This window comes from Ascaphus truei, chromosome 2 (assembly GCF_040206685.1).
Source record: "Ascaphus truei isolate aAscTru1 chromosome 2, aAscTru1.hap1, whole genome shotgun sequence".
In the NCBI taxonomy this organism is placed as follows: domain Eukaryota; kingdom Metazoa; phylum Chordata; class Amphibia; order Anura; family Ascaphidae; genus Ascaphus; species Ascaphus truei.
In genome coordinates, this window is record NC_134484.1 from 346,135,913 (window position 1) to 346,161,519 (window position 25,607).

Here is a 25,607-nt window from a genome sequence, read left to right on the forward strand (position 1 = left end):
GTTACCTTAGTGATATACAGATACATTGTAGCTGCTAAGTTACACTGACAGAAGGATTGATTGAAAGTGAAAGGCAGCCATAACAGTATGTTAGGCACACAACCAGGATTTTTACAGATTTATAACAGGAGCATCAAACAATTGAAAGCTTAGGTAAGAATGCAGAATTATACATTGTCCCCATGCTTTACGTATGCAAATAAGAAAAAAAAGGAGAGAAAAAAAAGTCCGAAAGTTGTATTGCTGCTTTAAGGAGAGTTTGCAGAGGTATATTAAATCACTGGGCACTTTTCTAAAATAGTCCCTTTTTTTCTTAGTCCTCAATCTTTTAGGAAGGGTTGCACTTTTAAGTTTAATGCAATAGCTGTTTAATTAAAAGATAAAAATGCACTAAAGCAAAACTGGGGAAATTCTGGGGCAAATAAAACCTGCCACATACTATATGACTACATGTATTATAGAAAAAAATACCATTGAGAATAGGATTTGTTATTGATATACAGTACATCTGGAGCAAATTTTTTGTCCTAGAACTCTACCACTGTTGCCTTAATACAGACCACATGATGGGAGCACATGTTTGTTGTGTACAGTATATTATAATGTAACCTAGAGAACAATTTAACATTGGGGTATTCTACCGAGCGCATCACACAAGTACTTTGTAAGAAAAGTGGGTCATTGTTGTTTGAAGGTTATTACAGATAACCTGCACAAAACCAGCTACAAGTTATCCCTGTGATACGTTACATAAAAAGGGACCAGAAAGTGTACACATATACACTATACAAATATACACAACTATCAATTACAAGGATGGATAGTTGCATTTGTAAAACAATGTTACTTTTGTTACTGATATCATACTGTGGGGGAAGGGGGGGGAGGAGAACAATGTTTGAACCAGATCAGAACAAACATGTGAGACATGTAGCCTTGTAAAGTTTATAGGGGTGTTTAATTTCATAGCAAGAAAGAAGAGTAGAGATATAAGGAGGGGCCAAGAAGTGAAGAAGCTTTAAGTAGAGGAGAATTGTGTAGGTCGTACAGAATTTAGTGGGAAACTACTGTAGCTAAGGAATTTGAAAGGCAGAGACCTGTCTCCGAAATTGTTATAGTTCTATCCACATATTTTTTTTGGAATAGGATTACAAGATAGAGCTGTGAAAACAGGATGTCCAGATAACAGAAGGTATGTGACAGAGTAAGGGCATACAGTAAACGAGGGTGTTAGTTGTAGGATGCCCGTGGAAACGGCAGATCTCAGCAATATTGGGCAAAATAAAAAATGGCCAGACTTACAGTAGCAACATCGTGAGGGGAGAAGCAGGAGTCGTCAGATGTCCCCAATGTAATAAGAATGGAGTTTATTGTGTTCCTGATGGCCAAGGCACATGATGAGCTAACTTTTGTCTCTCACAGACATGCTTAAATGTAGTTGCTTTTCTGCTGTGATCAGGAAAACAAGAGGTGGAAAATAACTGGAATAGTATGTTATGAGAAGCTGCGGTTCCCCTCTGGCCTTCTCATAACTGGGATGTTGGCTGAATGCCTGGATGTATTCTCTGATACATTTGTGCAGCACAGAAATGTGCCAGACTCAACTGTGGCAAAGCTGATAGTATACTCAGGACTGCGCGCAGTACAAATGGATCACAGAATAGCAACTATTGACCAGGCAGTTCATCTTAACCGATGATGGGAGTCCCCTGGTTGTTGATGACATCATGAGCGGTATCCTGAGTGTCATAGAATGCTGAAATATATCCGAAGTCAAGTACCCAATACATTATATTTAACTGGTGTTGGTGTTATTCATGTGTGCACTCGTGGCCGAGATCGACAATCCTAAAAAATCTCTTGAACAAGTACATTTTCTTGTCAGAAGACCCCCCAAGCATGGTACTTGGTTACCAGTTACCATACGTGGCATGATTGGAGTGTGGTCAGTAAAGTAAACCTACTACAGCGTATGGTATGCATACACAATCTTAGCAAGCTCACAATCCAGACCCACAGCATTATAAATGTATATATTTCGCACAAATGACACATGCTCAACTAGACTGATCTCTGGGCATTAAGTAACTGTATACCTGACATGCTCAGTCCGTAGGGACTAGGGTATATGAGTCTAATGTCCAGTGTCCCCCTAACCGGGGGAAACCTTGAAAAATGGGGGGAAACAGACAAGCACAAGCATGTATAAGTATAGTGTATTAGCACCAAATAAAAACAATATCGCTCACTTACATGTGAGTAAACACCGACAGGCGTAGTGCAGCCCAGACATGAGATTTCCCTGGCGCTCCAAATGTTTCTGCGCATCTGTTCCTCCGGCGCTGCCGTTCTGCACCAGATCCCGGAAGTGAGACAATCTCATGCGTCTTTGCCTCCGTGAGCGATATTGTTTTTATTTGGTGCTAATACACTATACTTATACAGGTTGTGCTTGTCTGTTACCTTCTTCCCCCAAATGTATATATTTATTTGTATCAATTGAAATGTGACTGAGAAAGTGACCTCTTAGGCTGCGACCATGGTGAGCGCTGGAGAGAGCGTAAGCGTTCACTCGGCTTCCCACCGCTTGCAGCAGGAGAGATCTGTGTCCTGCATGCAGAGGAGATGGGGAGGCGTGCACTAATATACAACAATAAACAAAGACGCCCCAATGCACACCTAATGTGAAAAATGATTTAGTTCATTACTACAGTATATGATTTTTGTGACCTTTGCTGTAGCAATAAGCGTGGGACATATGCATGTAACACACACACACACGCACACGCACACACACACACACACACACACACACACACACACACACACGCACACACTTTAGATTTTATTCAATGTATTTATTAAGGCACTTCTGGTTTGTAACCAGTGTTAAAAATGAATGAATAAGACTGCTCACCTATATATTAATGTCCAAAAGTATAATTGGTCGGTGCAAGGGAGGTAAACACAGTATTATTTTACAGAGAACCCAAAGAAACGGGTTTCAAAGCACCCCACTAATTGCACGCATAACCATAAATCCCAATCTAAATTCTCCTGTGGACCACCAACCAGATCCAAGTCAGGGACAATAAGAGCGACAAAAAATAAAAAAAGTTTTATTACATAATTACACACTATTAGTTAAAAAAGTTACAATTCCCCACGGAGGAGGTAGGGAGAGTAGAGAGTAAAGGCTACCGGATAGCTATAATAGAATTGGTAGCCAAATAACTCTCTTCTCACCTGCGATCCTTAGGTCATGTTATTACCACTATCCTTGACAGTGGGAGTATATATTACACTCTAGATGCAGATCATCCTAGACTGCCTGTATTATCTCTGTGTACCCAGTAATTCAGTACCCGGTGTTTCCAAGTCAGAGCTTATTTAACCTTATGTTTTCCACTATGGGAATAGGTGTATATCTCTGTGTACAGCAAGTGTCTATGCTGGACAAACACTTATATATTACTGTAGGACCAAGCAACAGTTAATAGTGTATTCACTGTCACTTGTAACCTAGTTGTTAATCTGGGATTAGTATACCAGAATCTTAATTACAGAAAATACAAAGCCATTATCACCAGATAGGGTAAAGTTCCCCTCGCATGATATTCCGGACAGTCAGCGTAGTTTTGTCACATAATATCACTCTTAATGTGGTCGTCAATTTCAGAGTTGCAGACACACTGTATCCTCTGTCTCAGATACACATATACACAAGCGCAGCCCGTTGCTCATCAAGGGTAAATGTCCCGCAATAGCTACTGTGTATGTAAAGGGTTACAGCGAACCCAAATGTTAAGGTGTGTGATACAAGCCGTGTAGTAGTGATCCGCATGGACCGCCGCTCCTGTGGGACGTCACCTCCGCGACGTCCTACTCAGCCCAACATATGTTTCGCGTGATTCACACGCTTCTTCAGGGGGGAGGAGTCTACTCGTCGGAACCCTGTGATATGTATTTATCTCCTAAGGTATAGTGGAGTCTGTATGCTGATTGGCCTAACAGGAGTTAGTACAATTAATTAATTTAAATACCCTGTCAGACCGGGTCAGGTCAAAAAATGACAAATTGTCACGGACATAAGAATCACTTTGGTAATAATCCCTCATTCTTCTCCAGGGCTCCACTTGTTGTCAGCATAACTATTATTTCACCAAAACACCTGATCCATGCCTCTAAACTTAGCCATGAGACATTAGGCTAAGTCCATAGAAGGCACGTCCGGGCTGAGCTGTGCGGACGCTCCGTGCTGAGCCCCTGCATCCTCCATGAGGATGTCTTTAGAGGGGGCTCACGCGAGCGTCCGCAGGCGTGCTGAGGCGCTGGATTTTTCAGCCAACAGCCAAACTGTTTTTCAGAGCGTTGTCGGCTGAAAACATCCAATCAGCGCGGAGCAGCGCCAACATCATGGCGCCGTAACGTCGGCGCTGTGACGTTGACGTCGGTGTGTCGCGGGCGATTGGCCCAGCGACATTACTGCCCCGCCTCCCTCAGTCTCCCCCCGCCTCCCGATCGCGCCCGCTGGCTCTCCTGCATGGGCATGAAATCGCGCAGATTTCAGCAGGCGAGCCTCAGCGTCAGCGCGCCTCAGCCCTGCTTCCCCCTCTATGGACCCAGCCTTATAGTTATATCTATGGATTATAGCTTGTATGCGGTGTAGCAATGTATGGATAATTATATGATCCGCTCCTAAGGTCAATACGGATCTTAGTGATGTTAAGGACTTTATAACCGGAACCCCAGATATATATTCAAACAAGTTAATCAGATATTCCATATATTCTGATCATATATTTTGATTTAGTCTGATCAGTGACGTACACAAAACACATCCAAAGATATATATTCATAGAACCTAAATTGAGGCAGCGTTTACATATTATTGAGATTAATGAATTGTCCCTACTCCTAAGGCCGAGTCTATAGAAGGACAGGCCGCGCTGAGCCGTGTGGACGCTCCGCGCTGAGCCCCTGCATCCTCATTGAGGATGTCTTTAGAGGGGGCTCACGCGAGCGTCCGCAGGCGTGCTGAGGCGCTGGATTTTTCAGCCGACAGCCAAGCTGTTTTTCAGAGCGCTGTCAGCTGAAAACATCCAATCAGCGCGGAGCAGCGTCAATGTCACAGCGCCGTGACATCGGTGCGTCGCGGGCGATTGGCCCAGCGATGTCACTGCCCCGCCTCCCTCAGTCTCCCCCCGCCTCCGATCGCGCCCGCTGACTCGCCTGCATGGGCATGAAATCGCGCAGATTTCAGCAGGCGAGCCTCAGCGTCAGCGCGCCTCAGCCCTGCTACCCCCTCTATGGCCCCAGCCTAAGAGGGAATAGTATGTGATACTACTTGCAGCGTGACAATGTGTGGTAAATAGTTGTTATAGGTACAAGGAATACATGAACCCTTCATTTAATCCAAATGGTGACTGGGTGTGTAACAGAAATATCCAACGACACTCTCGCTGGAGCAATTTTTTATCCCAGTGTTAACAGCTCACACATAGCACATATAGTGCTACTAACTTTTAACTCCTTAGGCATCGTGTTCATGGGATGCTATTGGCTATATTATTGTTTTGTTTAGTCTTTTCTCTATGCAGTGGAAGAAATACAAAACACAGTACACAATTGGTAGTGTAGTTACCTGCTGATCGGATCTGCCTTGATATGGTTGCAGACATGAAATGTTTTGGCCAAAGGATTTAACTAAATGACCCACACATATGGGGGGAAAAAAACCCACAGAAAAATATATACCCTATTTCCTCGATTGTAAGACGCCATCGATTCTAAGACACACCCTTGATTTAATAAAAATAAATTGGGGGGAAAACCCCACTATATTAAATATGCAGGATTTTTTTTTTAACTAGCAGACAATAGCATACATTTATCTACACTACACTACTCTTCACTAGAGTGCGCTTAGCGAGATCACTTGTGATTCCCAATAAGTACGGCTACAGGTGGAATATTCAGCGCTTGGAGAGACATGGACATTTTCTTTCCAAGTGCTCAGCAGGATGACATGACCCTTCAATAACCAATGGGGGAGAGCGAGAGAGACAGACAGAATGGGGAGAGACAGACAGACGCAGAATGGGGAGAGAGAGACAGACAGACGCAGAATGGGGAGAGAGGGACAGACAGACGCAGAATGGGGAGAGAGGGACAGACAGACGCAGAATGGGGAGAGAGGGACAGACAGACGCAGAATGGGGAGAGAGGGACCGACAGACGCAGAATGGGGTTAGAGGGACCGACAGACGCAGAATGGGGAGAGAGGGACAGGCGCAGAATGGGGAGAGAGGGACAGACGCAGAATGGGGAGAGAGGGACAGACGCAGAATGGGGAGAGAGGGACTGACGCAGAATGGGGAGAGAGGGACAGGCGCAGAATGGGGAGAGAGGGACAGACGCAGAATGGGGAGAGAGGGACAGACGCAGAATGGGGAGAGAGGGACAGACGCAGAATGGGGAGAGAGGGACAGACGCAGAATGGGGAGAGAGGGACAGGCGCAGAATGGGGAGAGAGGGACAGGCGCAGAATGGGGAGAGAGGGACAGACGCAGAATGGGGAGAGAGGGACAGACGCAGAATGGGGAGAGAGGGACAGACGCAGAATGGGGAGAGAGGGACAGACGCAGAATGGGGAGAGAGGGACAGACGCAGAATGGGGAGAGAGGGACAGACGCAGAATGGGGAGAGAGGGACAGACGCAGAATGGGGAGAGACAGTATCGGATGAGTGGAGAGAAAATTGAGGGAAGGGGGAGGGAGGGGAAGAAGGAGAGAATGGGGGAAAGGAAAGAATGGAGGGAAGGGGGGAGGGGAGAATGGAGGGAAGGGGGAGGGAGAGGATGGATCGAAGGGGGGCAGGGGGAGAATGGAGGGAATTGGGAGGGAGGGAATGGAGGGAAAGGGGGGAGGGAGAGAATGGGGGGAGAGAGAGAATGGATGGAAGGGGTGGGAGAATGGAGGGAGAGAATGGATGGAAGAGGGGGGGAGAGAATGGGGGGAGAATGGAGGGAAGGGGAGAATGGATGGAAGGGGGGAGGGAGAGAATGGAGGGAAGAGGGGAGGGAGAGAATGGATGGAAGAGGGGAGGGAGAGAATGGGGGGAGAATGGAGGGAAAGGGCAAGGGGAGAATGGAGGGAAGGGGGAGGGCAAAATGGAAGGAAGGGGGAAGGGAAAGAATGGAGGAAGGGGGGGTGAAGGAAAGAAGATGGGAAGGAGAGAATGGAGGAAGGGGGAGGGATAGAATGGAGGGAAGGGGAGAGAGGGAGAGAATGGAGGGACACACACACACACACACACAGACACACAAACACACAGCTCCCTCTGAATCTCCTGCAGTTCACACAGAAATTCGATGGGGGGGGGCAGGGGGGGGGAGCTGCAGGCATCTCCAGCTGATCTCTCTGCACCTCATGGATGGGGGGGGGGGCGTGATCAGAGCCACGCTGTTGCTGCACACTGAAGATCCCCAGACGGAATCTCCAGCAGCACCCTCTAGCTGTTTTTTTTAGTACATCGGTTCTAAGACGCATCCCTATATCAGACATGTGAAAATGGAAAAAAAAGGTGCGTCTTGAAATCGAGGAAATACGGTAGTTGTAATTTAATCATCTGTCATATTGGATGTGCATCAGAGCTTCTTTGTCTGGTGTTGCTTATGATATGCATACATATCTGTATACATGTATCCATTTACAGCACAGACTGCCCCTACAGCTATTAACGGTACAGACATCAAGTCTCTTCAATGCATCACCCAGCAAACATTAAAAAAAAAAAATTACTGAAGGTTTCATTCCACTTTCCAGATTTGAGTGTTTTAACAATAACAGGCAGCTCTTGTTGGCCTATTTCCTGGAAATTAACTCTTTAACAAGAAAAACATGTGGACGTAAAAAGCCTACAGAAAAGTATCTCCCTTTTCCAAAAAAGGGAGGGGTGGTTGGCCTGATGACAAAATGTAGTCGTACACAGGCTAAGACTTTCCCCCCAACACATGAAACATTGCACACAAGCACGGTGCTAAAACTCTGCGACTTTCACAAGAAAAGGTTAGTGTTCTTTGCTTTTTTTGTGATGCATGTTACAAATTCAGCTGTACAAAATTACTGCAATATAAACACAGCATCATTTGTAAATGTTAGTAACGTTCACTTTTATTTTTACTTCCAAATGGAGCAATTACGTGGTTTAGAGCAGGGGTGCTCAACTCCAGTCCACAGGACCCCAAACCTCAGGTCAGGTTTTCAGAATATCCCTGCTTCAGCACAGGTGGCTCAATCAAAGGGCTCAGTCTTTGATTGAGCCACCTGTGCTGAAGCAGGGACATCCAGAAAACCAAACCTGTTTCTTGAGGACTGAAGTTCAGCACCCCTCTTTTAGAAGAATGACTTCCCTAAAATTAATCAAGTAACAAGATATCGTAGCGTCACTTGTAAATGTCTAACCGATTTCATTCCACACGATGAAAAGGAAATTTCTTTATCCCTCTATGAACGGAGCAAAGGCATGTAAATTCATTTCTGAAACAAAGTAGACATGCCTCAGAAACGTCAAACTAACACCAGATTTACTAAGGCTGAAGTACCTAATTATCCTCCCTAGAGGCACCTAAAGGTTTATATGAAGGGTAAGATGAGAGACTTCCCCTTTCCTCAAATTTATTGTTCAGAAAATGGGTAACAGCTGTTCACATGCATGTCGATTTGAACCAGTTTGGGTTCCAAGGAAGACTGCAGCGAGTTGCAAAGCAGAACCACAAATGTTAGACAATCTGTAAAATTCCAACAGTGCTGAGTCAATTAAAATGTATGGTAAATATCTCTCCAGTGCCACGGGGGCTTGCAGGTCCCTCTGGCACTGGAGGGGTTACTATATTTTCTCTAATTCTTTGTTGATGTTATCAGGCTTTCTTCAAATTGATAAATGTACTTGGTGTGAAACATTTATCCAAGTATTAATCCAGCATAACAGAAGTAACTTCCATTTTTACATGGCTTAACCCCTTAATTCACAACTCATGCAATTATATTTCCACCAGGTCCTGCTTTACATTGATAGGAGTCTAATACACGAGTGGATTCCAGAAAAATGGTTGAATTTGTACATTTCACTTGTTACATCCCACACAGATGCATGGACTCCTAGGTATTTCAGTAGATAAGCTTTGGCAGTACTGCATACAGTATCTGCAGCTTTTGCCTTCTCATTTTACAGCAAAGCCAGGAGTGGAGCTAGATAAAGCTCCTGCAGGCACCCAGTCTAGTGTTGGCTCAGGAGCTGCTCCCATCCCCTTTCTTAGGCTGGGATTTTAGGCCAGGATTATAGAGGAGGCGCATGCGGTTTTCCACCGAGCGCGCACATAGTGCCCGCGACCAACGCGCGATTTTTAAAAAGACTTAAAATTGTTCTTGCCGGGCGCCAGCCGCGTCACGTGAGGGGTTCAGCCAATGAGGGCGAACCACTCACGTGACGTCACGGCATCGCCTCCAGCTAAGCTACAGCTAGTGCATGTTTCGCGCGCGTGCCATCATGCGCTATGGTCGTGGCCATACTCACCATGTGCGATGGAACATGTGCACGTGGCGCACGCATCTTGCTGGCGCAAATGTGAACTGTGCTTCAGGCGATGGGGAGGCGTGGCCGTGACGTCACATGAGCGGTTCGCCCTCAATGAACCCGAGGGCGGCCTCATAGGATTGAGGCGTGTGGTCCGCGACGCGCGTGCGTACGCACCGCATGGGCCAGTTTAATCGCAGCCTTACCCTCCCTCTAACGCCTCTTTGATTTTGCGGCTTAAAACAAAAAGGGAAGCAAACTCAAACATACTTTAGGCAAAAGAGAGAATGAGGTCTAGGCACAAAACTGCTTTTCTCCAGGGGCTAGGGCCGCCGGCTCCGGTGGGAAGTATTTTTGACTTTGCAGTTTAAAATGAACAACCGCTTTTGAGGTGAAGGAGAAAAATAAATAAATCTAGATTAAGCTGCTGCCTGAAGCCTCCTCTAGAGGCAGCGTGGAGGAATTTACATTGTGATGAGCTTTTCAGGGAATTCCCTGCCATTCTCAGGCATTTAATGGCCAGAATTTAGACCAATTCGCTGTCTGACAATATATATATATATATATATATATCAATCAATCAATCAATCAGAAAATAGCCGTGTTAGTCCAGTTGCGATAGTGTAGAATAAATAAGTTCTTCGTTATTAGGTGATACCTTTTTTATTGGACTAACAATTTATGTCATAGGACAAGCTTTCGAGAGTTCTCCTCTCTTCTTCAGGTCAAGCAATACTGATATACACAGGAATCTATGGCTAAAACAGTGTAAAATGGCATGTATATAAACTATAATCAGATAATAAATCTGTATAAAAAACAAGTAATAATCAATGCAAAAAAAAAAGAATTTTCAGTGCAAAAAAATAATCCATCAATTCATCTTAGTACAGCGCTCATGAAAAACAGTGTCCAGAACATAAACAAAAGTGTGTTTGAAATCAAGTGCAGTTCACCATAAGGGTCGTCCTCCCTGTCGTCAGACACACAGGAGATGCTTCACGTCGCACGTAGGGAAGTATGCAAAGAAAAAAAGCGCAGCGGAAAGCCAATAGTGTGATATAGTATAAAATATATTCAGCAAAAGTGCAAGACAAGTAATGCGCTCACATTTGCAATGGTTTAAAAGAGCATTTACACCTCTCATGGTCCTAGATAGCGGCTTCCTTCCGTGTCTGTGTTGTCGCCAGCAGCATGCAAGACTGCCAGCAAATGGCTCTCCGCAGGGCTTCCTACACTTTTGATGAACACATTATATATTATACCCCACTATTGGCGTTCCCCTGCACTTTTTTTTTATCTTCCAGTTACATCCTGCCAAAGAAGCTGTTCAGGGATTGGGTTCATGTTAGATTTAGCAACACAAATGCTCCTTCTGCAGCCGTTAAACCCTCACAAAAAGTGGCTTTCCAATTCACTACAGTGCTTCAGTAATGTACTTTGGGTGACCTCTTGGAATGTCCCTCATGCCGCATTTCTAATTGTTTCCGAATTAAGTTAAAAAAAAAAAAAAAAGTGAGTAAATGTAAAAATGGTAAATGTTGTACATTTAAAAAAAGCCGGTGGGAGACAAAACTGAAAATTAGGCCGAGCATAACACGTAGGCTATTTGAAAAATATTTCTCGTTCTGTGCTGGTGAGAATAACATTATTTTCTTCAGTTGAAGGCACCATCATGGAGCAGCAAATATACACCACGATGATGACAACAACAACAGAAGATTACGATGAATACCTCAACACAACCTTTGATTATGACAATTACGAGGCCATTTGCGACAAGAATGACGTCCGAAATTTTACTCGGGTCTTCCTCCCTGTGTTCTACACAGTGGCATTCATGGCTGGAGTGGCAGGCAATTCTTTAGTAGTTGCGATATATGCTTACTACAAGAAGATGAAGACGAAGACGGACGTGTACCTTCTGAACTTGGCAGTGGCTGATCTGTTGCTGCTCTTCACTCTTCCTTTCTGGGCCGTGAATGCTGCCCTCGGATGGGAGCTTGGAATAGCAATGTGCAAGATAACCTCAGCTTTATACACTGTAAACTTCAGCTCGGGCATGCAATTCCTGGCCTGTATTAGCCTGGACAGATATTTTGCAGTGACCAAGGCTCCAAATCAACAAAAGGTTGGAAAGAAGTGCTGGCTAATATGTCTTTGTGTCTGGGGCACTTCCATGCTGCTGAGTATCCCTGATTTGTATTTCAACCAAGTAAAGGAACATAATGGAAGACATGCATGCCTGCCAGTATTTCATAAAGATATAGTAAAGCAGGTGAAAGCTCTAATTCAGATCCTTGAAATCGTTTTTTGCTTTGTATTGCCATTTCTTATCATGTTATTCTGCTATTCGACAATGGGTAAGGTCTTGCTACGAACTCCCAACATTAAAAAATCAAGGTCCCTGAAGGTGCTAATGGCAGTGGTTGGAGTTTTTATCATAACTCAGTTACCATATAATGTAGTTAAGTTCTGGAGGGCTATAGACATAATATATGCCTTAATTACCAATTGCAAAGTCAGCAGAACCATTGACATAATGATCCTAGTGACAGAAAGCATAGCATTGTTTCACTGCTGTCTCAATCCAATACTGTATGCCTTCATGGGCACCACATTTAAATCTCACATTACCAAAATCGTTAAAAAGTGTGGTTCTTGGAGAAGACAGAGGACATCAAGTATTGAGGAGTATCCCATGTACTCTGAAAATCCTGTGGAAGAAACAAGCAGCTTCTCGCTCTAAAAATACTGAACACTAAATAGAATCGAGCCCATCTAAAATACTTTTTAATTGTTCTCACAGATATCCATAAAAGTCGAACTTTTTTTGATGTTCTAAATGTTAGTGATGGGCTTAATTAATAAAATGGCAATTACAGATAAAGCGTGACTGTTTCTCCAGATGACACAATATATCCCACCAGAGGGAACAATGATACTTGATGGGTAATTAATAAAGTAGATTGAGAATATTTATAGCATGGACTTTTAAAACCAGAGACAGACAGAGCCCAGTGCTACATCCAATGACACAAATACACTGTACAGTGCCTAAATATATATATATATATATACACACATATATATACACATATATATATATAATCAAAAAATAAATAGATGATACCGTTCTGTGGCTAACGAAATGCTTTTATTTGTGCGAGCTTTCGAGATACACTGATCTCTTCTTCCGGCGATGTTACAATGAATGAAGCAAGGATTACTTAAAAACAGTGTCTCTTGGAATGTTATCTGTGCTTGTCCTTCCCCCGTGTGGATGTGTTTTATGGCTAGAGGTGTCAAAGGGTAACTGAAAGCAAGTGAAGAAAGAGTGTGTATGTGTATCAGTGTGTGATACACATACACACTCTTTCTTCACTTGCTTTCAGTTACCCTTTGACACCTCTAGCCATAAAACACATCCACACGGGGGAAGGACAAGCACAGATAACATTCCAAGAGACACTGTTTTTAAGTAATCCTTGCTTCATTCATTGTAACATCGCCGGAAGAAGAGATCAGTGTATCTCGAAAGCTCGCACAAATAAAAGCATTTCGTTAGCCACAGAACGGTATATCTATTTATTTTTTGATTATTGAAGCTCGGCTAACACGGTACTGATACCTCTACATGACACATATATATATGTATATATATATATATATATATATATATATATATATATATATATATATCTTTTGAATAAAATGGTCTTTTAGTTTAACTCTTTGGCCAAAGTGTTGTAAGCCCTTGAGCCCCTCCAAGGCAGACCATGTCTCAAGGGTCCTAACACTAATATACATTCTTAATAACCTGTACATTACCAGGAAGAATGATTTATAATAAATCTGTCAAAATTAGTTGCATAGTTCTAAGTCTGATTGAAGCTCTTATTAAAAACTGTATAATACCTGGAAAAGTACTCTGTATTAGATTTGTCGCAATCAAACTGCCCGCAAGTTCCCATGAGTGTGAAAGGTGGAATGGAGTAAGCTTTAACCATTTAAAAGTGGGAGGGGGTGAGCTTCAAACTAGGGAAGGAGGAACCACCCTCCAAATCAGTTAGGACCAGCTGAACAAGAATTACAAAACATACAGGACCCCTATAAGCTCATATTGAACCCCCAAAATAACCACAACATATATATATATGCGTATAAGTGTCAAAGAGGAGTGCTACTGAGCCAAGTAGCACTCCTCTTTGACACTTATACACATATACTGTATATATATATGTTGTGGTTATTTTGGGGGTTCAATATGAGCTTATAGGGGTCCTGTATGTTTTAGCATGGACTTTTGCCAGACATTTATTAAAATATGTGATGGCCATTATCACCTGCTAATGGCCACTTTAATAATATATAGCCCTTACAGTGCAGCATTGATTAAGTAGAAAACATATATTTAAATATACTGCCATTTAGTGCATATTTTATTTTTATTCATTTTCACTGTTTATAGTGCTGTATATTTAACGTTGCCTACTTTTACTATTACTACTGCTATTATTGTTATTATTTTACAATGCTAACATTTGCCTTAATTATACAATTACAATGCTGTTTCATAACCTACTTAGGCCAAATGTAATCAAAACATGTTCAAGGTCTTTAGTTTAATTAATGCCTCTTTTAGCAAAATCCATTTAAAGAAAAACTTGTTCAATTATCAAAGTAGCCAAATATTTCCTTTGAGCATGGTTACACTTGTTTTAAAGAAGCCAATTAGAGTAGATCATTGGGTTCATTACAAACTCTTGTGCAACTTTTAACACTTGGAACAATTTCTCTGGCAACAGTGTATGCTTGGATACATCATCAGAAAATGTGCTCTTAATGCACGGTCTTCAACTGTAACCGCTACTCATTTTTTCCCCCCACATACTATATACTTTTTATAAATGAAAAGGGCAGATTTGAACACTCTTACACAAGAATCTACCTCAAATGGGGTCTTTGAATCCCGACTCTCCCACCCTACTTCTAGGTGACATTAATTGTCATGTTGATTATTCTGGTCTCTTGGGATTCCCATTTTCTTTACCTTACTTGTTCTTATGTTCCTCACTAAAAGAGCAACAGCACCTAAAACGATAGCCACTACTTAGATCTTGTCGTTTTTAAAATCTATTCTCTTTCAGACTTCTATATCTCCTGCTCATGCACCCATCTAATCTCCCCACACTATTCCAGAGACTTGAGTTCCACTGATCTTCAAGCATGGAATCCTCCCTGAGCTCGAAGCGTTCTTCTCTATCCTCCATATACAATTTTGTCACCACCTACAACTCTATCTGTTCCAACTTTCTGGACCAACTTACCCTTTCTCCTATGGCACCTATCGCCGCTCTAACCATCAACCCCAGCTCAACATTCTCACGCTTTTTAAGCTCTTGTACACGCTCCTTTCAGCATCTATGGAGGACGTATCGCTTGCCGATTTCATGAACTACCAATTTCCCCTGTCCTGTTAAAACTCAACACTATTTCTAGACAAGCAAAGTTATTCTCTACACGTAACGTTCACAGGTCCCACCCACAGCGCATTTTATCGGTATTTATCTTTCTTCTCAAACCTTTTACTAACGGTCTTACCATCTGTCTGTTCTCAAACTTTTGCAGACTACTTCAAAGACAAAGTGAACTCTATCAGACATGAAATCATCTATATGCCTTACTTTATAACTATTCTCCTTCATCTTCTTTAGACAGAAGAGGAATTACTCATCTATTCTCCCTCTACTACCTGTCAAGTTGACCCAATTCCTTCCCATCTCTTCCAACCTCTCGTTTCCACTGTGGTCTCTGCACTCATATTTTAAACATTTCCTTCCTATCTCATATTTATGTATCGAAGCACTTATCCTATCTGTACTATATTCCCTGCACTGTAATTGTATTATAATGTTTGTTAAAATTGTAAAGCACTGTGTACCTTGTGGGCTCTATAAAAAATAAAAAATATACATACTGTACATAAACCTTGTCCATGAGAAACCTTGATAAGCACTTGCGTTAATTACAAGGTGGTTTCAAAAGGCTCATCATGAGTTTGAAAGGTTTACTGGCATCAGTTCAAAGCAAGCTGCGTTTTCACGTAAAAGCATGACCTCGTGCACTGAACGCTAATGCTTTTTTATAACAGGAGTCCCTATGTATGTGTGTATGTATATACAGTGGTGTGAAAAAGAGAGTACACCCTTTTTGAATTCTATGGTTTTACATATCAGGACATAATAATAATCATCTGTTCCTTAGCAGGTCTTAAAATTAGGTAAATACAACCTCAGATGAACAACAACACATGACATATTACACTGTGTCATGATTTATTCAACAAAAATAAAGCCAAAATGGAGAAGCCATGTGTGAAAAACAAATACACCTTATGGTTCAATAGCTTGTAGAACCACCTTTAGCAGCAATAACTGAAGTAATCGTTTTCTGTATGACTTTATCAGTCTCTCACATCGTTGTGGAGGAAATTTGGCCCACTCTTCTTTACAACGTTGCTTCAGTTCATTGAGGTTTGTGGGCATTTGTTTCTGCACGGCTCTCTTAAGGTCCAGCCACAGCATTTCAATCAGGTTGAGGTCTGGACTTTGACTGGGCCATTGCAACACCTTGATTCTTTTCTTTTTCAGCCATTCTGTTGTAGATTTGCTGGTGTGCTTGGGATCATTGTCCTGTTGCATGACCCAATTCGGCCAAGCTTTAGCTGTCGGACAGATGGCCTCACATTTGACTCTAGAATACTTTGGTATACAGAGGAATTCATGGTCGACTCAATGACTGCAAGGTTCCCAGGTCCTGTGACTGCAAAACAAGCCCAAATCATCACCCCTCCACCACCGTGCTTGACAGTTGCTATGAGGTGTTTGTGCTGATATGCTGTGTTTGGTTTTCGCCAAACATCACCACTTTGGTCTCGTCTGTCCAAAGGACATTGTTCCAGAAGTCTTGTGGTTTGTTCAGATGCAACTTTGCAAACCTAAGCCGTGCTGCTATGTTCTTTTTAGAGAGAAGAGGCTTTCTCCTGGCAACCCTTCCAAACAAACCATACTTGTTCAATCTTTTTCTAATTGTACTGTCATGAACTTTAACATTTAACATGCTAACTGAGGCCTGTAGAGTCTGAGATGTAATTCCTGGGTTTTTTTTGCAATTTCTCTGAGTATTGCACGGTCTGACCTTGGGGTGAATTTGCTGGGACGTCCACTCCTGGGAAGATTAGCAACTGTCTTCAATGTTTTCCACTTTTGAATAATCTTTCTCACTGTAGAATGATGGACTTTAAATTGTTTGGAAATGGCCTTATAACCCTTCCCAGATTGATGGGCAGCAACAATTCCTTCTCTAAGATCATTGCTGATGTCTTTCCTTCTTGGCATTGTGTTAACACACACCTGAATGCTCCAGACCAGCTAACTGCTAAAACTTTGGCTTTTATAGAGGTGGCAACACTTGCTGATGATCAATTAATTAAGGGCATTTAATTAGAAGCACCTGTCTGCTACTTAGCATATTAATTCCAATGGAAGCAGTAAGGGTGTTCTTAGTTTTTCACACATGGCTTCTCCATTTTGGCTTTATTTTTGTTAAATAAATCATGACACGGTGTAATGTCATGTGTTGTTGCTCATCTGAGGTTGTATTTACCTAATTTTAAGACCTGCTAAGGAACAGATGATTGTTATTTCCTGATATGTAAAACCATAGAATTCAAAGAGGGTGTACTTTCTTTTTCACACAACTGTATCTGTGTATGTGTGTATGTATATCCCTGTGTATGTATATCCCTGTGAATGTATTTATATATATAGCGCCATTAATGTACATAGCACTTCACAGCAGTAATACACGTGACAATCATATAAATAGCAAGTAATACAAATAACACATAATGGTGAGAAGTGCTTCAGACATAAAAGTAACATTTAGGACAAGGAGTCCCTGCTCCGAAGAGCTTACAATCTGTGTAGCTTAAAGTGGTGAGAGGATTTCTTTGCAGAGGTTATGGAACCGATTATATATATTTGACTTATTACACTGCAATGCAATTGAGTTGGTGCACCTTGTAATGCATCTTGCTAACCACTTCAGCCCCTTCTCTTATCTACCTCTCTTGAGGTCACATGTTCACAAAGAGTTTGGAAAGAAAACATAAGTGTAACCAACTAAAAGCACAATGCAGAGAAATGTGTTGCAGGTCCCTTTGGCTGTAAAAGGGTTAAACAACCAGTGGCTCCTAATTAGTTGCTCCAAATTGTAGCTGTCTGATGTTTTTCCTGGGTATAGTCACTAAGGGGCAGATCCTCAGAAGTCCCTTAACTACCTAACTTCAGTTAACGTCTCGTTATGGCGGCAGTCCTGGCTTTGCCATATGCAATTGACCGCACTTAAGGTCCGTTTATTTTGCATATATTTAGCTTTGATGATATCTGTTAAACCGAGGTCGTAGCCTATTTAGGTAACGTCACATTAGTAGCCCAGATGTAACGGAGCTCGGAGGATCTGTCCCTTAGGAGGGTGAAAGCTGTTATTCTTCCCTCATGTCATAATGCCTATTGCACCTTAGTTAGTGTACCTACTGTAGCAGAGTTAAAGGGAGAAAAGGGTGGGGGGGAGGAAAGGGGAGCGAGAGGAGGAGAGACCGCTAATATTTCCACAAATGCATGCAGAGAATGAAATGAAAAGACTATTGTGCATAACAAACCTGGAACAAAAGCAATGCTCTTTGACAGCATAAAAATGATGCACGTACAGGAAGCAATTTGGTTAATGCCTTTGGTTCACTTTTCCACTGCTTTGCAATGTGTTGTGGGACCCCCTGAAAATGTTATGCTCGATACAAGAAAAGGCATCAAATGAGCACCCATGAAATGTAAGACCATTTTCTAAAGTAGTGTGTAGTATTATGAGACATTTGAAACAATATTAAAGGAGCAATTCATGCCCTATTTGATTTTGTTAATCTCTTTTAACACAGGTTTGAAGCAGGGGGGCTCCAGAGCTGAACCCCATTCATTTCAGCTCCGAGGTCTCCCTGCGTCCCGAAATACAGACCTCCAAAGGAGGTGCCGGTATCTCGGCAAAGTTTAAAGCTGCTGCGTCACTTGGGCCAATAGGAACACGATAATGATGACGTCACGGCTTCCGATTGGTCCGCAGGGCGCAGGAGCTTTGAATTGCTGCCACAATGTGATCCCTGCTAGTCCAGCGAAGCAGCTACCGGCACTCCCAACAGAGGTAAGCATCCCCAGAAGCAGGGCGTTCACCAACCTGAAATGATTGGGGTTCAGCCCCGGAGACCCCCTGCTTCAATTATATGTTAAAAAATAAATAAATACAAATTGCCTGCTTGGATTGCCTCTTTAAAGCAGAGCCCACGGAAGATTAACATGCTGTGAGACATTATGATTATGCTGCACACTCCTAACGTACTTAAGCCGCGTCTAATTAGAGAATGGAATTATTATTTAGCTCTTCAGAGATGCTGAACGCCTTCATATTCTTTAAGAAAACAAAAGAGACGCTACTATTTGTGGAGGAAAGACTCTTCTCTTGGTTATTAATATATACTGTAGGTTAGGAGGGCAAGTGCACAAAAAAATCAACATAGCAGATCCGGCTGTGATCTGTTTGATTAGACTGCATTGACATATGAAGGCCCATATTTACCAAGGGATGCCACGCCACAAGGCACTTGGCACCAGAAGACACCTTATAGCAGTCACTTGAATGGGCTGTAAGGTGCTTAATGAAATAGCACTACTTAGTAAATGTAGGTAAACTACCTAGAGCACCTATCCAAAATGTATGAAGCGGCCTTCTACTGTGTATGATGAAGATCTCCGTCTAATTTGAACGGAGCGGAGCTCTTCTTCAGCATTTGAACAGGAGCTTATGCAGAAAATGCGGCAGAGGCTAAAACTATTCTTTATCATTGTAGAGAGCAGTGTGTCCATTTCCGGGATGGGAGAACGTATCCAAACCACGTAAATATGCACAGCTGCTTTTCACCTCTGAGAAAACCCACAAATGAATGGAAAAATGTTAACTCCTTCAGTGCCAGCGGGGTATTCAAAGTCTTTTTCTGCCCCTCCCCCCCCCCCCCCTTCTTGCACTGAAATGATGAATACACACTTGTCAGCTGAACGCTTTTCGATCTGAATGTGTACACTCACCGCTACTCCACCACTTCTTTCCATTGACTACATAGCTATCTCCATCTGGCTGAATCCTGCATTCCATATTGGTGGCATCACTGGAAGCCACGTCAGGCTCTGGAACAAGAAACAAGTTGCAGGACGTGAAATCATGACAGAGCTGCACTGCAGCGGAAAAGGTTTAACGGTTTAGCTGGTCTACGAGAGACAATTCAGTGGGTCATTTGTACAATCCAGTGTACTTTTCATAGTCTTCCATAATATTGTTGAAATGACACAGGAAAGCTCCTAATGTCTGTGCTGATTGCAATGAGTACTGGTAGCTTTCATCTGTTACGCAGTAATAACCAATCTTATGTATCCCTAGAAAATTACGTATATTATACTGTCTAGTGGGGACACTCAGTTTTAAGGGCTAGTTCCATTGTCGTTTAATCCTAATTAGGCACACACCATCCCTGTAAGAAGATCAAACTAGTAAATAAGAAAGGTAGGACAGGTAGGTAGGATTGTGCAGTGACAATACAAAAGAACAGAGGAGCTTAAGCAAGTAAAACTCTCCCAAAGGTAACAAACACTAAAGAGCTGCGTTTACCAGTCTGCTGCCATAAAACACCTTTTGGAGCTGGACGACAGCCCATTCAAGTAAGTGGACTGGACAGTCTTTCATTGCCGGAAAGTATCTTCTGGCAGAAGACTTCTCAGCAAATACAGGCCTAAAATATTTATTTGAAAAAAAAAAAAAATTAAATCTTAATTGATTGTTGCTTAGCGGTTTGCCATTAGGGCAATGAAGCTGGGCTGAAATTTTATTACCTATGATTCAACCTGGGAGTCTCCGAAGCTGAAATTAATGCGGGTCAGCTCCAGAGACCCCCGGATTCAATCCTATTTAGTAAAAATAAACTCCGTCATATGCAAATCGTGATTTCGATCTTGCCACCCTTTTGGTGATGATAAAAAAAAATGCGAGTATTTAACCAGCAATTTGCATATCGGAGCTTTGAAAATAGCAATTACTGGCAAAAAAATGCGCGTTTCGGCATTTTTTCAGCTACCGCACAGCTTGTGATAAGAGTGATAACAGCAAGAGTGATAACGCTCATTAAAAAGCTGTTTTCAAGCTATATTGCCATGTTATCGAAGCTTTGTGAATAGCTACACATGCAATATCGCTTGAAAAGTGCACTTAACAAGCGTTAAGTCACTTATCGAAGTTTAGTGAACAGGCTCCAAGGTATTAGAGAAATTAAGATATGACGTCTTTCATATATTTAGGCACCTTTTAAAGTCTTTTTTAGACCAGAGTATTTTCTAAGTTGTAAAACCGTCAACCTAGCAGCTGAATTACAACAGGGGTGGGCTTATGCTGTTTCAATGGGGGGGAAAGATAGTACATACTGTAAGCCTTAGCAAGGTATTATGAAAATCAGAATTCAACAAGTATTGTGTTTTGGGATTAAACATGTGAATTTTAATCTCCTACTCCAGTGATCTCTCTGGGAAAGACCTATAAACATATGGTAACATACTGTATAGGGATTTCTGTTTTGTATTTTATCCTGTTATTTTAAGAAACTGTTCTGCATCTATTGTAAATGTACTGTATGTTCTTGTAATCCTTTTTTCTGTAATCTAAGCACTGTATTTTTTATATATATTAAAACATTTAATAAATGAAGTTTTGGGCTCTGAATGAACTGTTGCACGCTCTGTACTGAGTGATTTTCATTTTCGGACACATTTTACTATAACAGAGGTGTGTTACGTGCATAGTTCTTTAATAAACATGGACCTGAGCAGATATACTGTATATTAATTATACATTTTGAATTTCTCGGGTGGTTGCATTGAATAGATACAGTAAGTTTGCAATTGAGTAAGGGGTTAATATTAACTCACTGAAAGTACCTTGTGTAGGAGAAAGGTGAGTTGGCTAGAGTAGCTGTATGTATTAACCCTGGTTGCATATCTAAGTCACCTACTAACTTGTGTTCCATTTGTGACAGATTGTATATGGGGACGGATTGAGAGGAGATATTGTTAATTTGAGGGACCATTGTGAAGGTGAAAAGTGGGACAGCTAGAGAGCAGGTGTGCCGTATGTGACACCATTTATTACCAACTCCAATACTATTCACGTGGTTTATTGTGATCACGCTGTTTGTTTATATATGACCGCACATATGTAAATATGAGAAGGAATACAAAGTTTGTACTCTTATGTGGAAAGGCATCAATGTTATACAGACTCACATAATCCGTTCAAAGCGTTCGGGATTTTAAACTTTACCTAACGTAAAATATTATTTCGTTTTTTTTTTATCAGTCTAGAAGACTAACACTGATTTTGTCTGGAAAACCTAATGAGTGGTCAATATTGGTATCTTACAAAATGTATTGTGAAAAAGATTTATTAACCACAATACTCTCCGTGCAGCTTATTACTTCAGCACTAAAAGTGTAAACTGCACAGTGTCTGACAAACATTTTCAGGGGGAAAAAAAAGGTACCTTACTCAATAATTTTACCAGATCAGCAATGCTTTACCTTTGAAATAATTCAACGATATCCAGGAAACAAGCAAGAAAAAGCAGCATTCTGCCTTTATAGTCCGTTTACATTTCCACATGATCTTAACGAAGGGATCTCCCACTGCTGGGACTCAAGTGACCCCCAAGTATAGGGAATATTAACTTACTTTCTTCCAACGCAAATAAAATGAAGCTCAGCACGTCACAGAATAAAATAAACATTTTGATGTATAATATAGCAGGCCCTGGCTGGGACTAGTGGTGCAGAGGGGGGAGCTGTGAATGAGGATCAGAAACAGGTAGATGACGGGGTAACAGTTAAACAGGGAAGCAGGGGAAAGAGGCAGGGCTGTCCTAATAGATTTGCAAGATAGAGTGAAGATATTGGGGGTGTCAGTGCTGGAATGCAACGCTGGGAGAGACAGATTCCTCTAGCAGCCAGGGGCAGGACTGCCGTCAGGAGGGGGAGGGAGGGAGGACTGGGACAGGTGTCCCTGGTCCCGGTGGTTGCGGGGGGGGGAGGGGGGCCTGCGGCCGGACAAAGCAGTTGGGCACGACCTCTCGTTGCCACTGGGCCCGGCTCTCCCCAGCTGCGGGCCTCCTTCACTGACGAGCTTCTGACGCTCGCGCGTGCCGGAAGCAAGCTGGGTTCAGGCCTGAGGCCTGGTGCACGTCGGCGTCAGAGGCTCGACCTGGGATAGTCAGCGAGGGAGGCCCGGAGCTAGGAGAGAGCCGAAGCCTGGTTGCAACGAGAGGACCAGCAACCTGGCCCAGTCAGAGGCCTGAGACCATCCCCAAGGTAAGCCTGTATTGTGCATGTATTTGAGTGTTTTTTTATATGTATTTGGGGGGTCAGGGGGTTATATGTATTTAGGGGGGAGAGCAATACATGGGAAGAGGGGGGAAGTAGAGGGGGCTCGCGAGGTGTGAAATGGGGGGGGCTCGCAAGGCTGCCGACACGGGGGGGGGGGCGGTCGTAAATCTAGACCTGGACCCCGGGAAATCTGTGTGCAGCCCTGACCAAGGGAATAGATCCTCTAACAAAGAGGGGACTCAGGATACTTAGAGAACAAGAAAGGTGTTGTTGTAGGGGACTCCATTATTAGGAGAGAAGAGAGGGCAATTTGTTGCCGTCACCGCATGAACCGAACAGTTTGTTGTCTCCCAGGTGCACGAGTTTGGCACATTGCGGATCATGTAGACTGATTGGTGGGAGGAGCTGGGACTGACCCGCTAAATTTATTAGATTTATTTACATTAGAAAAGAGGCATCTAAGAGGGAATAAGATAACTATATACAAATATATTCAGGGACAATACAAGGACCTTTCAAAATAACTATTTATCCCAAGGGCAGAACAAACAGCACAGGGTCATCCCTTAAGGTTGGGGGAAAGAGATTTCCCAAACAACAATGAAAGGGGGATTTCTTACAGGAAGGGCAATTAAACTGTAGAATTCATTACCCATGGAGATTGTGATGGCAGATACAATAGATATCTTCAAAATAAGGTTAGACATCTTTCTAGAAATTAAAGGTATACAGGGATATACCAAATAAGTAAATATGGGAAGAATGTTGATCCAGGGAGAAATCCGAGTGCTATTATTTGGAGTCAGGAAAGAATAGATTTTTCCCTTTATGATACATCATTTGTTTGCCTTCCTCTGGATCAAAATACTGTAAATACAAATATAGGATAATTTCAGTTGTCTAAATTTAGCATAGGTTGAACTTTATGGACAAATGTCTTTTTTTCAACCTCATCTACTATGTAACTTATCAATTATTTATTAATCTAAATCCGTTCATTATTTATTAATACAAATAATTATTGGATTATATTCTGGAACATGAAATGTTGGACCACACTATTTTGTTAGATTATATACTGTATATCATGTGTTTGAAATGTTTTATTGAGCAGCAAAAGAGAGCACAGAGAACCATTTATACCTGCCAAGTATTTACAATATATGCACAGATTTAGCTAAATCAAATTCGGTTTGATTAATCGAAAATTGCTAAAAGGTCAGTTATATTTGAGTTTTTATTTCTATTTTGAATTCTGAAAAAATAGTTACGTATATTTGCGTCCAACCTCAGTCATCACTAGTAAAACAAAGCTCAGTTATTTACAGTTCCCCAGCAAGGTTGAAAAACAGTGGGATTGTATATTTTGTGATAATGACTGCTGTGCTTTTCACACAATTTGGCCTAGATTCACAATGTTACTAAACATCTTTTGGAAGAGAAGTTATTAAAAGGCTGAATGTTTAACACAGTGTTTCCCAACCAGGGCTCTGCAGCACACTGGGGTTTTTGTGCGAGGATCAAAAAGGGTGCCAGGGTTTTCCCGATCTCCCGGAGCAGGTAGAAAGCAGGGTCGTTGCCAACAGCTGGGCAGTTTCCTCTATCCTGATTGGCTGCATTACTCAGCAGCAGATAATCAGGAGGTGGTGTCAGGAGCCTGGAGATGGGACCAAGCAGAGGAGGAAGCAGCATGGACCAGAGAGAGGTGAGGCTACCGTATGTGTCTCTGTCCTGTGTGTGTTCTGTTGTGTGTGTTTTCTGTGACTCTGCCCCAGCTGATACCTATGACTCTATCCTGTCTGACTCTCTGCTCCCTCTGACTGACTGTCTCCTGTGACCCAGTCCTGTTGTGCGGGTGCCTCAGCAACTGAGCACTGTGGTTAAGGGCGCCCCCAAAGAAAAATGGTTGAAAACCACTGGCTTATTCTAGTAACACTCCAAAACATGAAGTTGTGTGGGTTTGTGCTTTTAAAGAAATAAATTAGCTATAGCTTCTTTTGAAAATATTGCACGTTGTTTACTACTTTCTGGAGGATCTGATATTATACTTTATTTGGGGATGTACTTGACTTAAAAGCTATACAGACTAAAAAAAAGTGTTCTTATAGTACCTGTCATGCAGAAGCAAGACTGGATGCGCCCAGCAAGAAGGGGCTCAAGCCATTCCTTCTTCTGCTTCTCCGTTCCATACATGTGCAGCACCTCCATGTTGCCCGTGTCTGTAACAAATCAAACGCACATTAAATGGTTACTACTACAACAACAACAACAAAAACCTCAAAGGGCAACCCTTACACATCCTCGTAGCGATCTTTTTTAGTTTGTTTCATGCATAAATCATAATCCCTTCTTAAAACAAATGCATGCTCGTTCTGTACTTGACAAGTATTTCTCAGACCCTTCTTTCCTTCTGCTTCCATGGGTCCCGATGCTACACAGATACAGTATCTGTTTGCCTTGATGTGCCGTGAGAAATACACATGGAGGTCAGTTTAGAATACAGAG

General features: G+C 42.3%; 2 protein-coding genes across 6 annotated transcripts in view; one reads left to right on the plus strand and one right to left on the minus strand.

Moving 5' to 3' along the window:
- The window catches only part of ACAD11 (acyl-CoA dehydrogenase family member 11), a 91,459-nt gene that overhangs the window by 31,041 nt on the left and 34,811 nt on the right, over positions 1-25,607 (minus strand). For 2 of the 3 annotated variants that reach the window (XM_075586776.1, XM_075586774.1), the window contains exons 12-13: positions 25,214-25,321; positions 19,773-19,871 (exon numbers count right to left, since the gene is read on the minus strand). In XM_075586776.1, the coding sequence (XP_075442891.1) occupies positions 19,773-19,871; positions 25,214-25,321 (207 nt within the window). The remainder of the gene's footprint in view (positions 1-19,772; positions 19,872-25,213; positions 25,322-25,607) is intronic. The other variant, XM_075586775.1, reaches the window with a different exon arrangement.
- ACKR4 (atypical chemokine receptor 4) lies at positions 1,048-21,426 on the plus strand. Of its 3 annotated transcripts, XM_075586781.1 has the most exons (3): positions 7,954-8,069; positions 11,238-11,854; positions 19,538-21,426. In XM_075586781.1, the coding sequence occupies exons 2-3, from the start codon at positions 11,252-11,254 to the stop codon at positions 19,628-19,630; spliced, it is 696 nt and encodes a 231-aa protein (XP_075442896.1). In that variant the 5' UTR covers positions 7,954-8,069; positions 11,238-11,251; the 3' UTR covers positions 19,631-21,426. The 3 variants fall into 3 exon arrangements, with proteins under 3 accessions (XP_075442895.1, XP_075442896.1, XP_075442894.1); XM_075586780.1 differs by lacking the exons at positions 7,954-8,069; positions 19,538-21,426 and adding an exon at positions 1,048-1,192 and having other exon boundaries at positions 11,238-12,864; XM_075586779.1 differs by lacking the exon at positions 19,538-21,426 and having other exon boundaries at positions 11,238-12,861.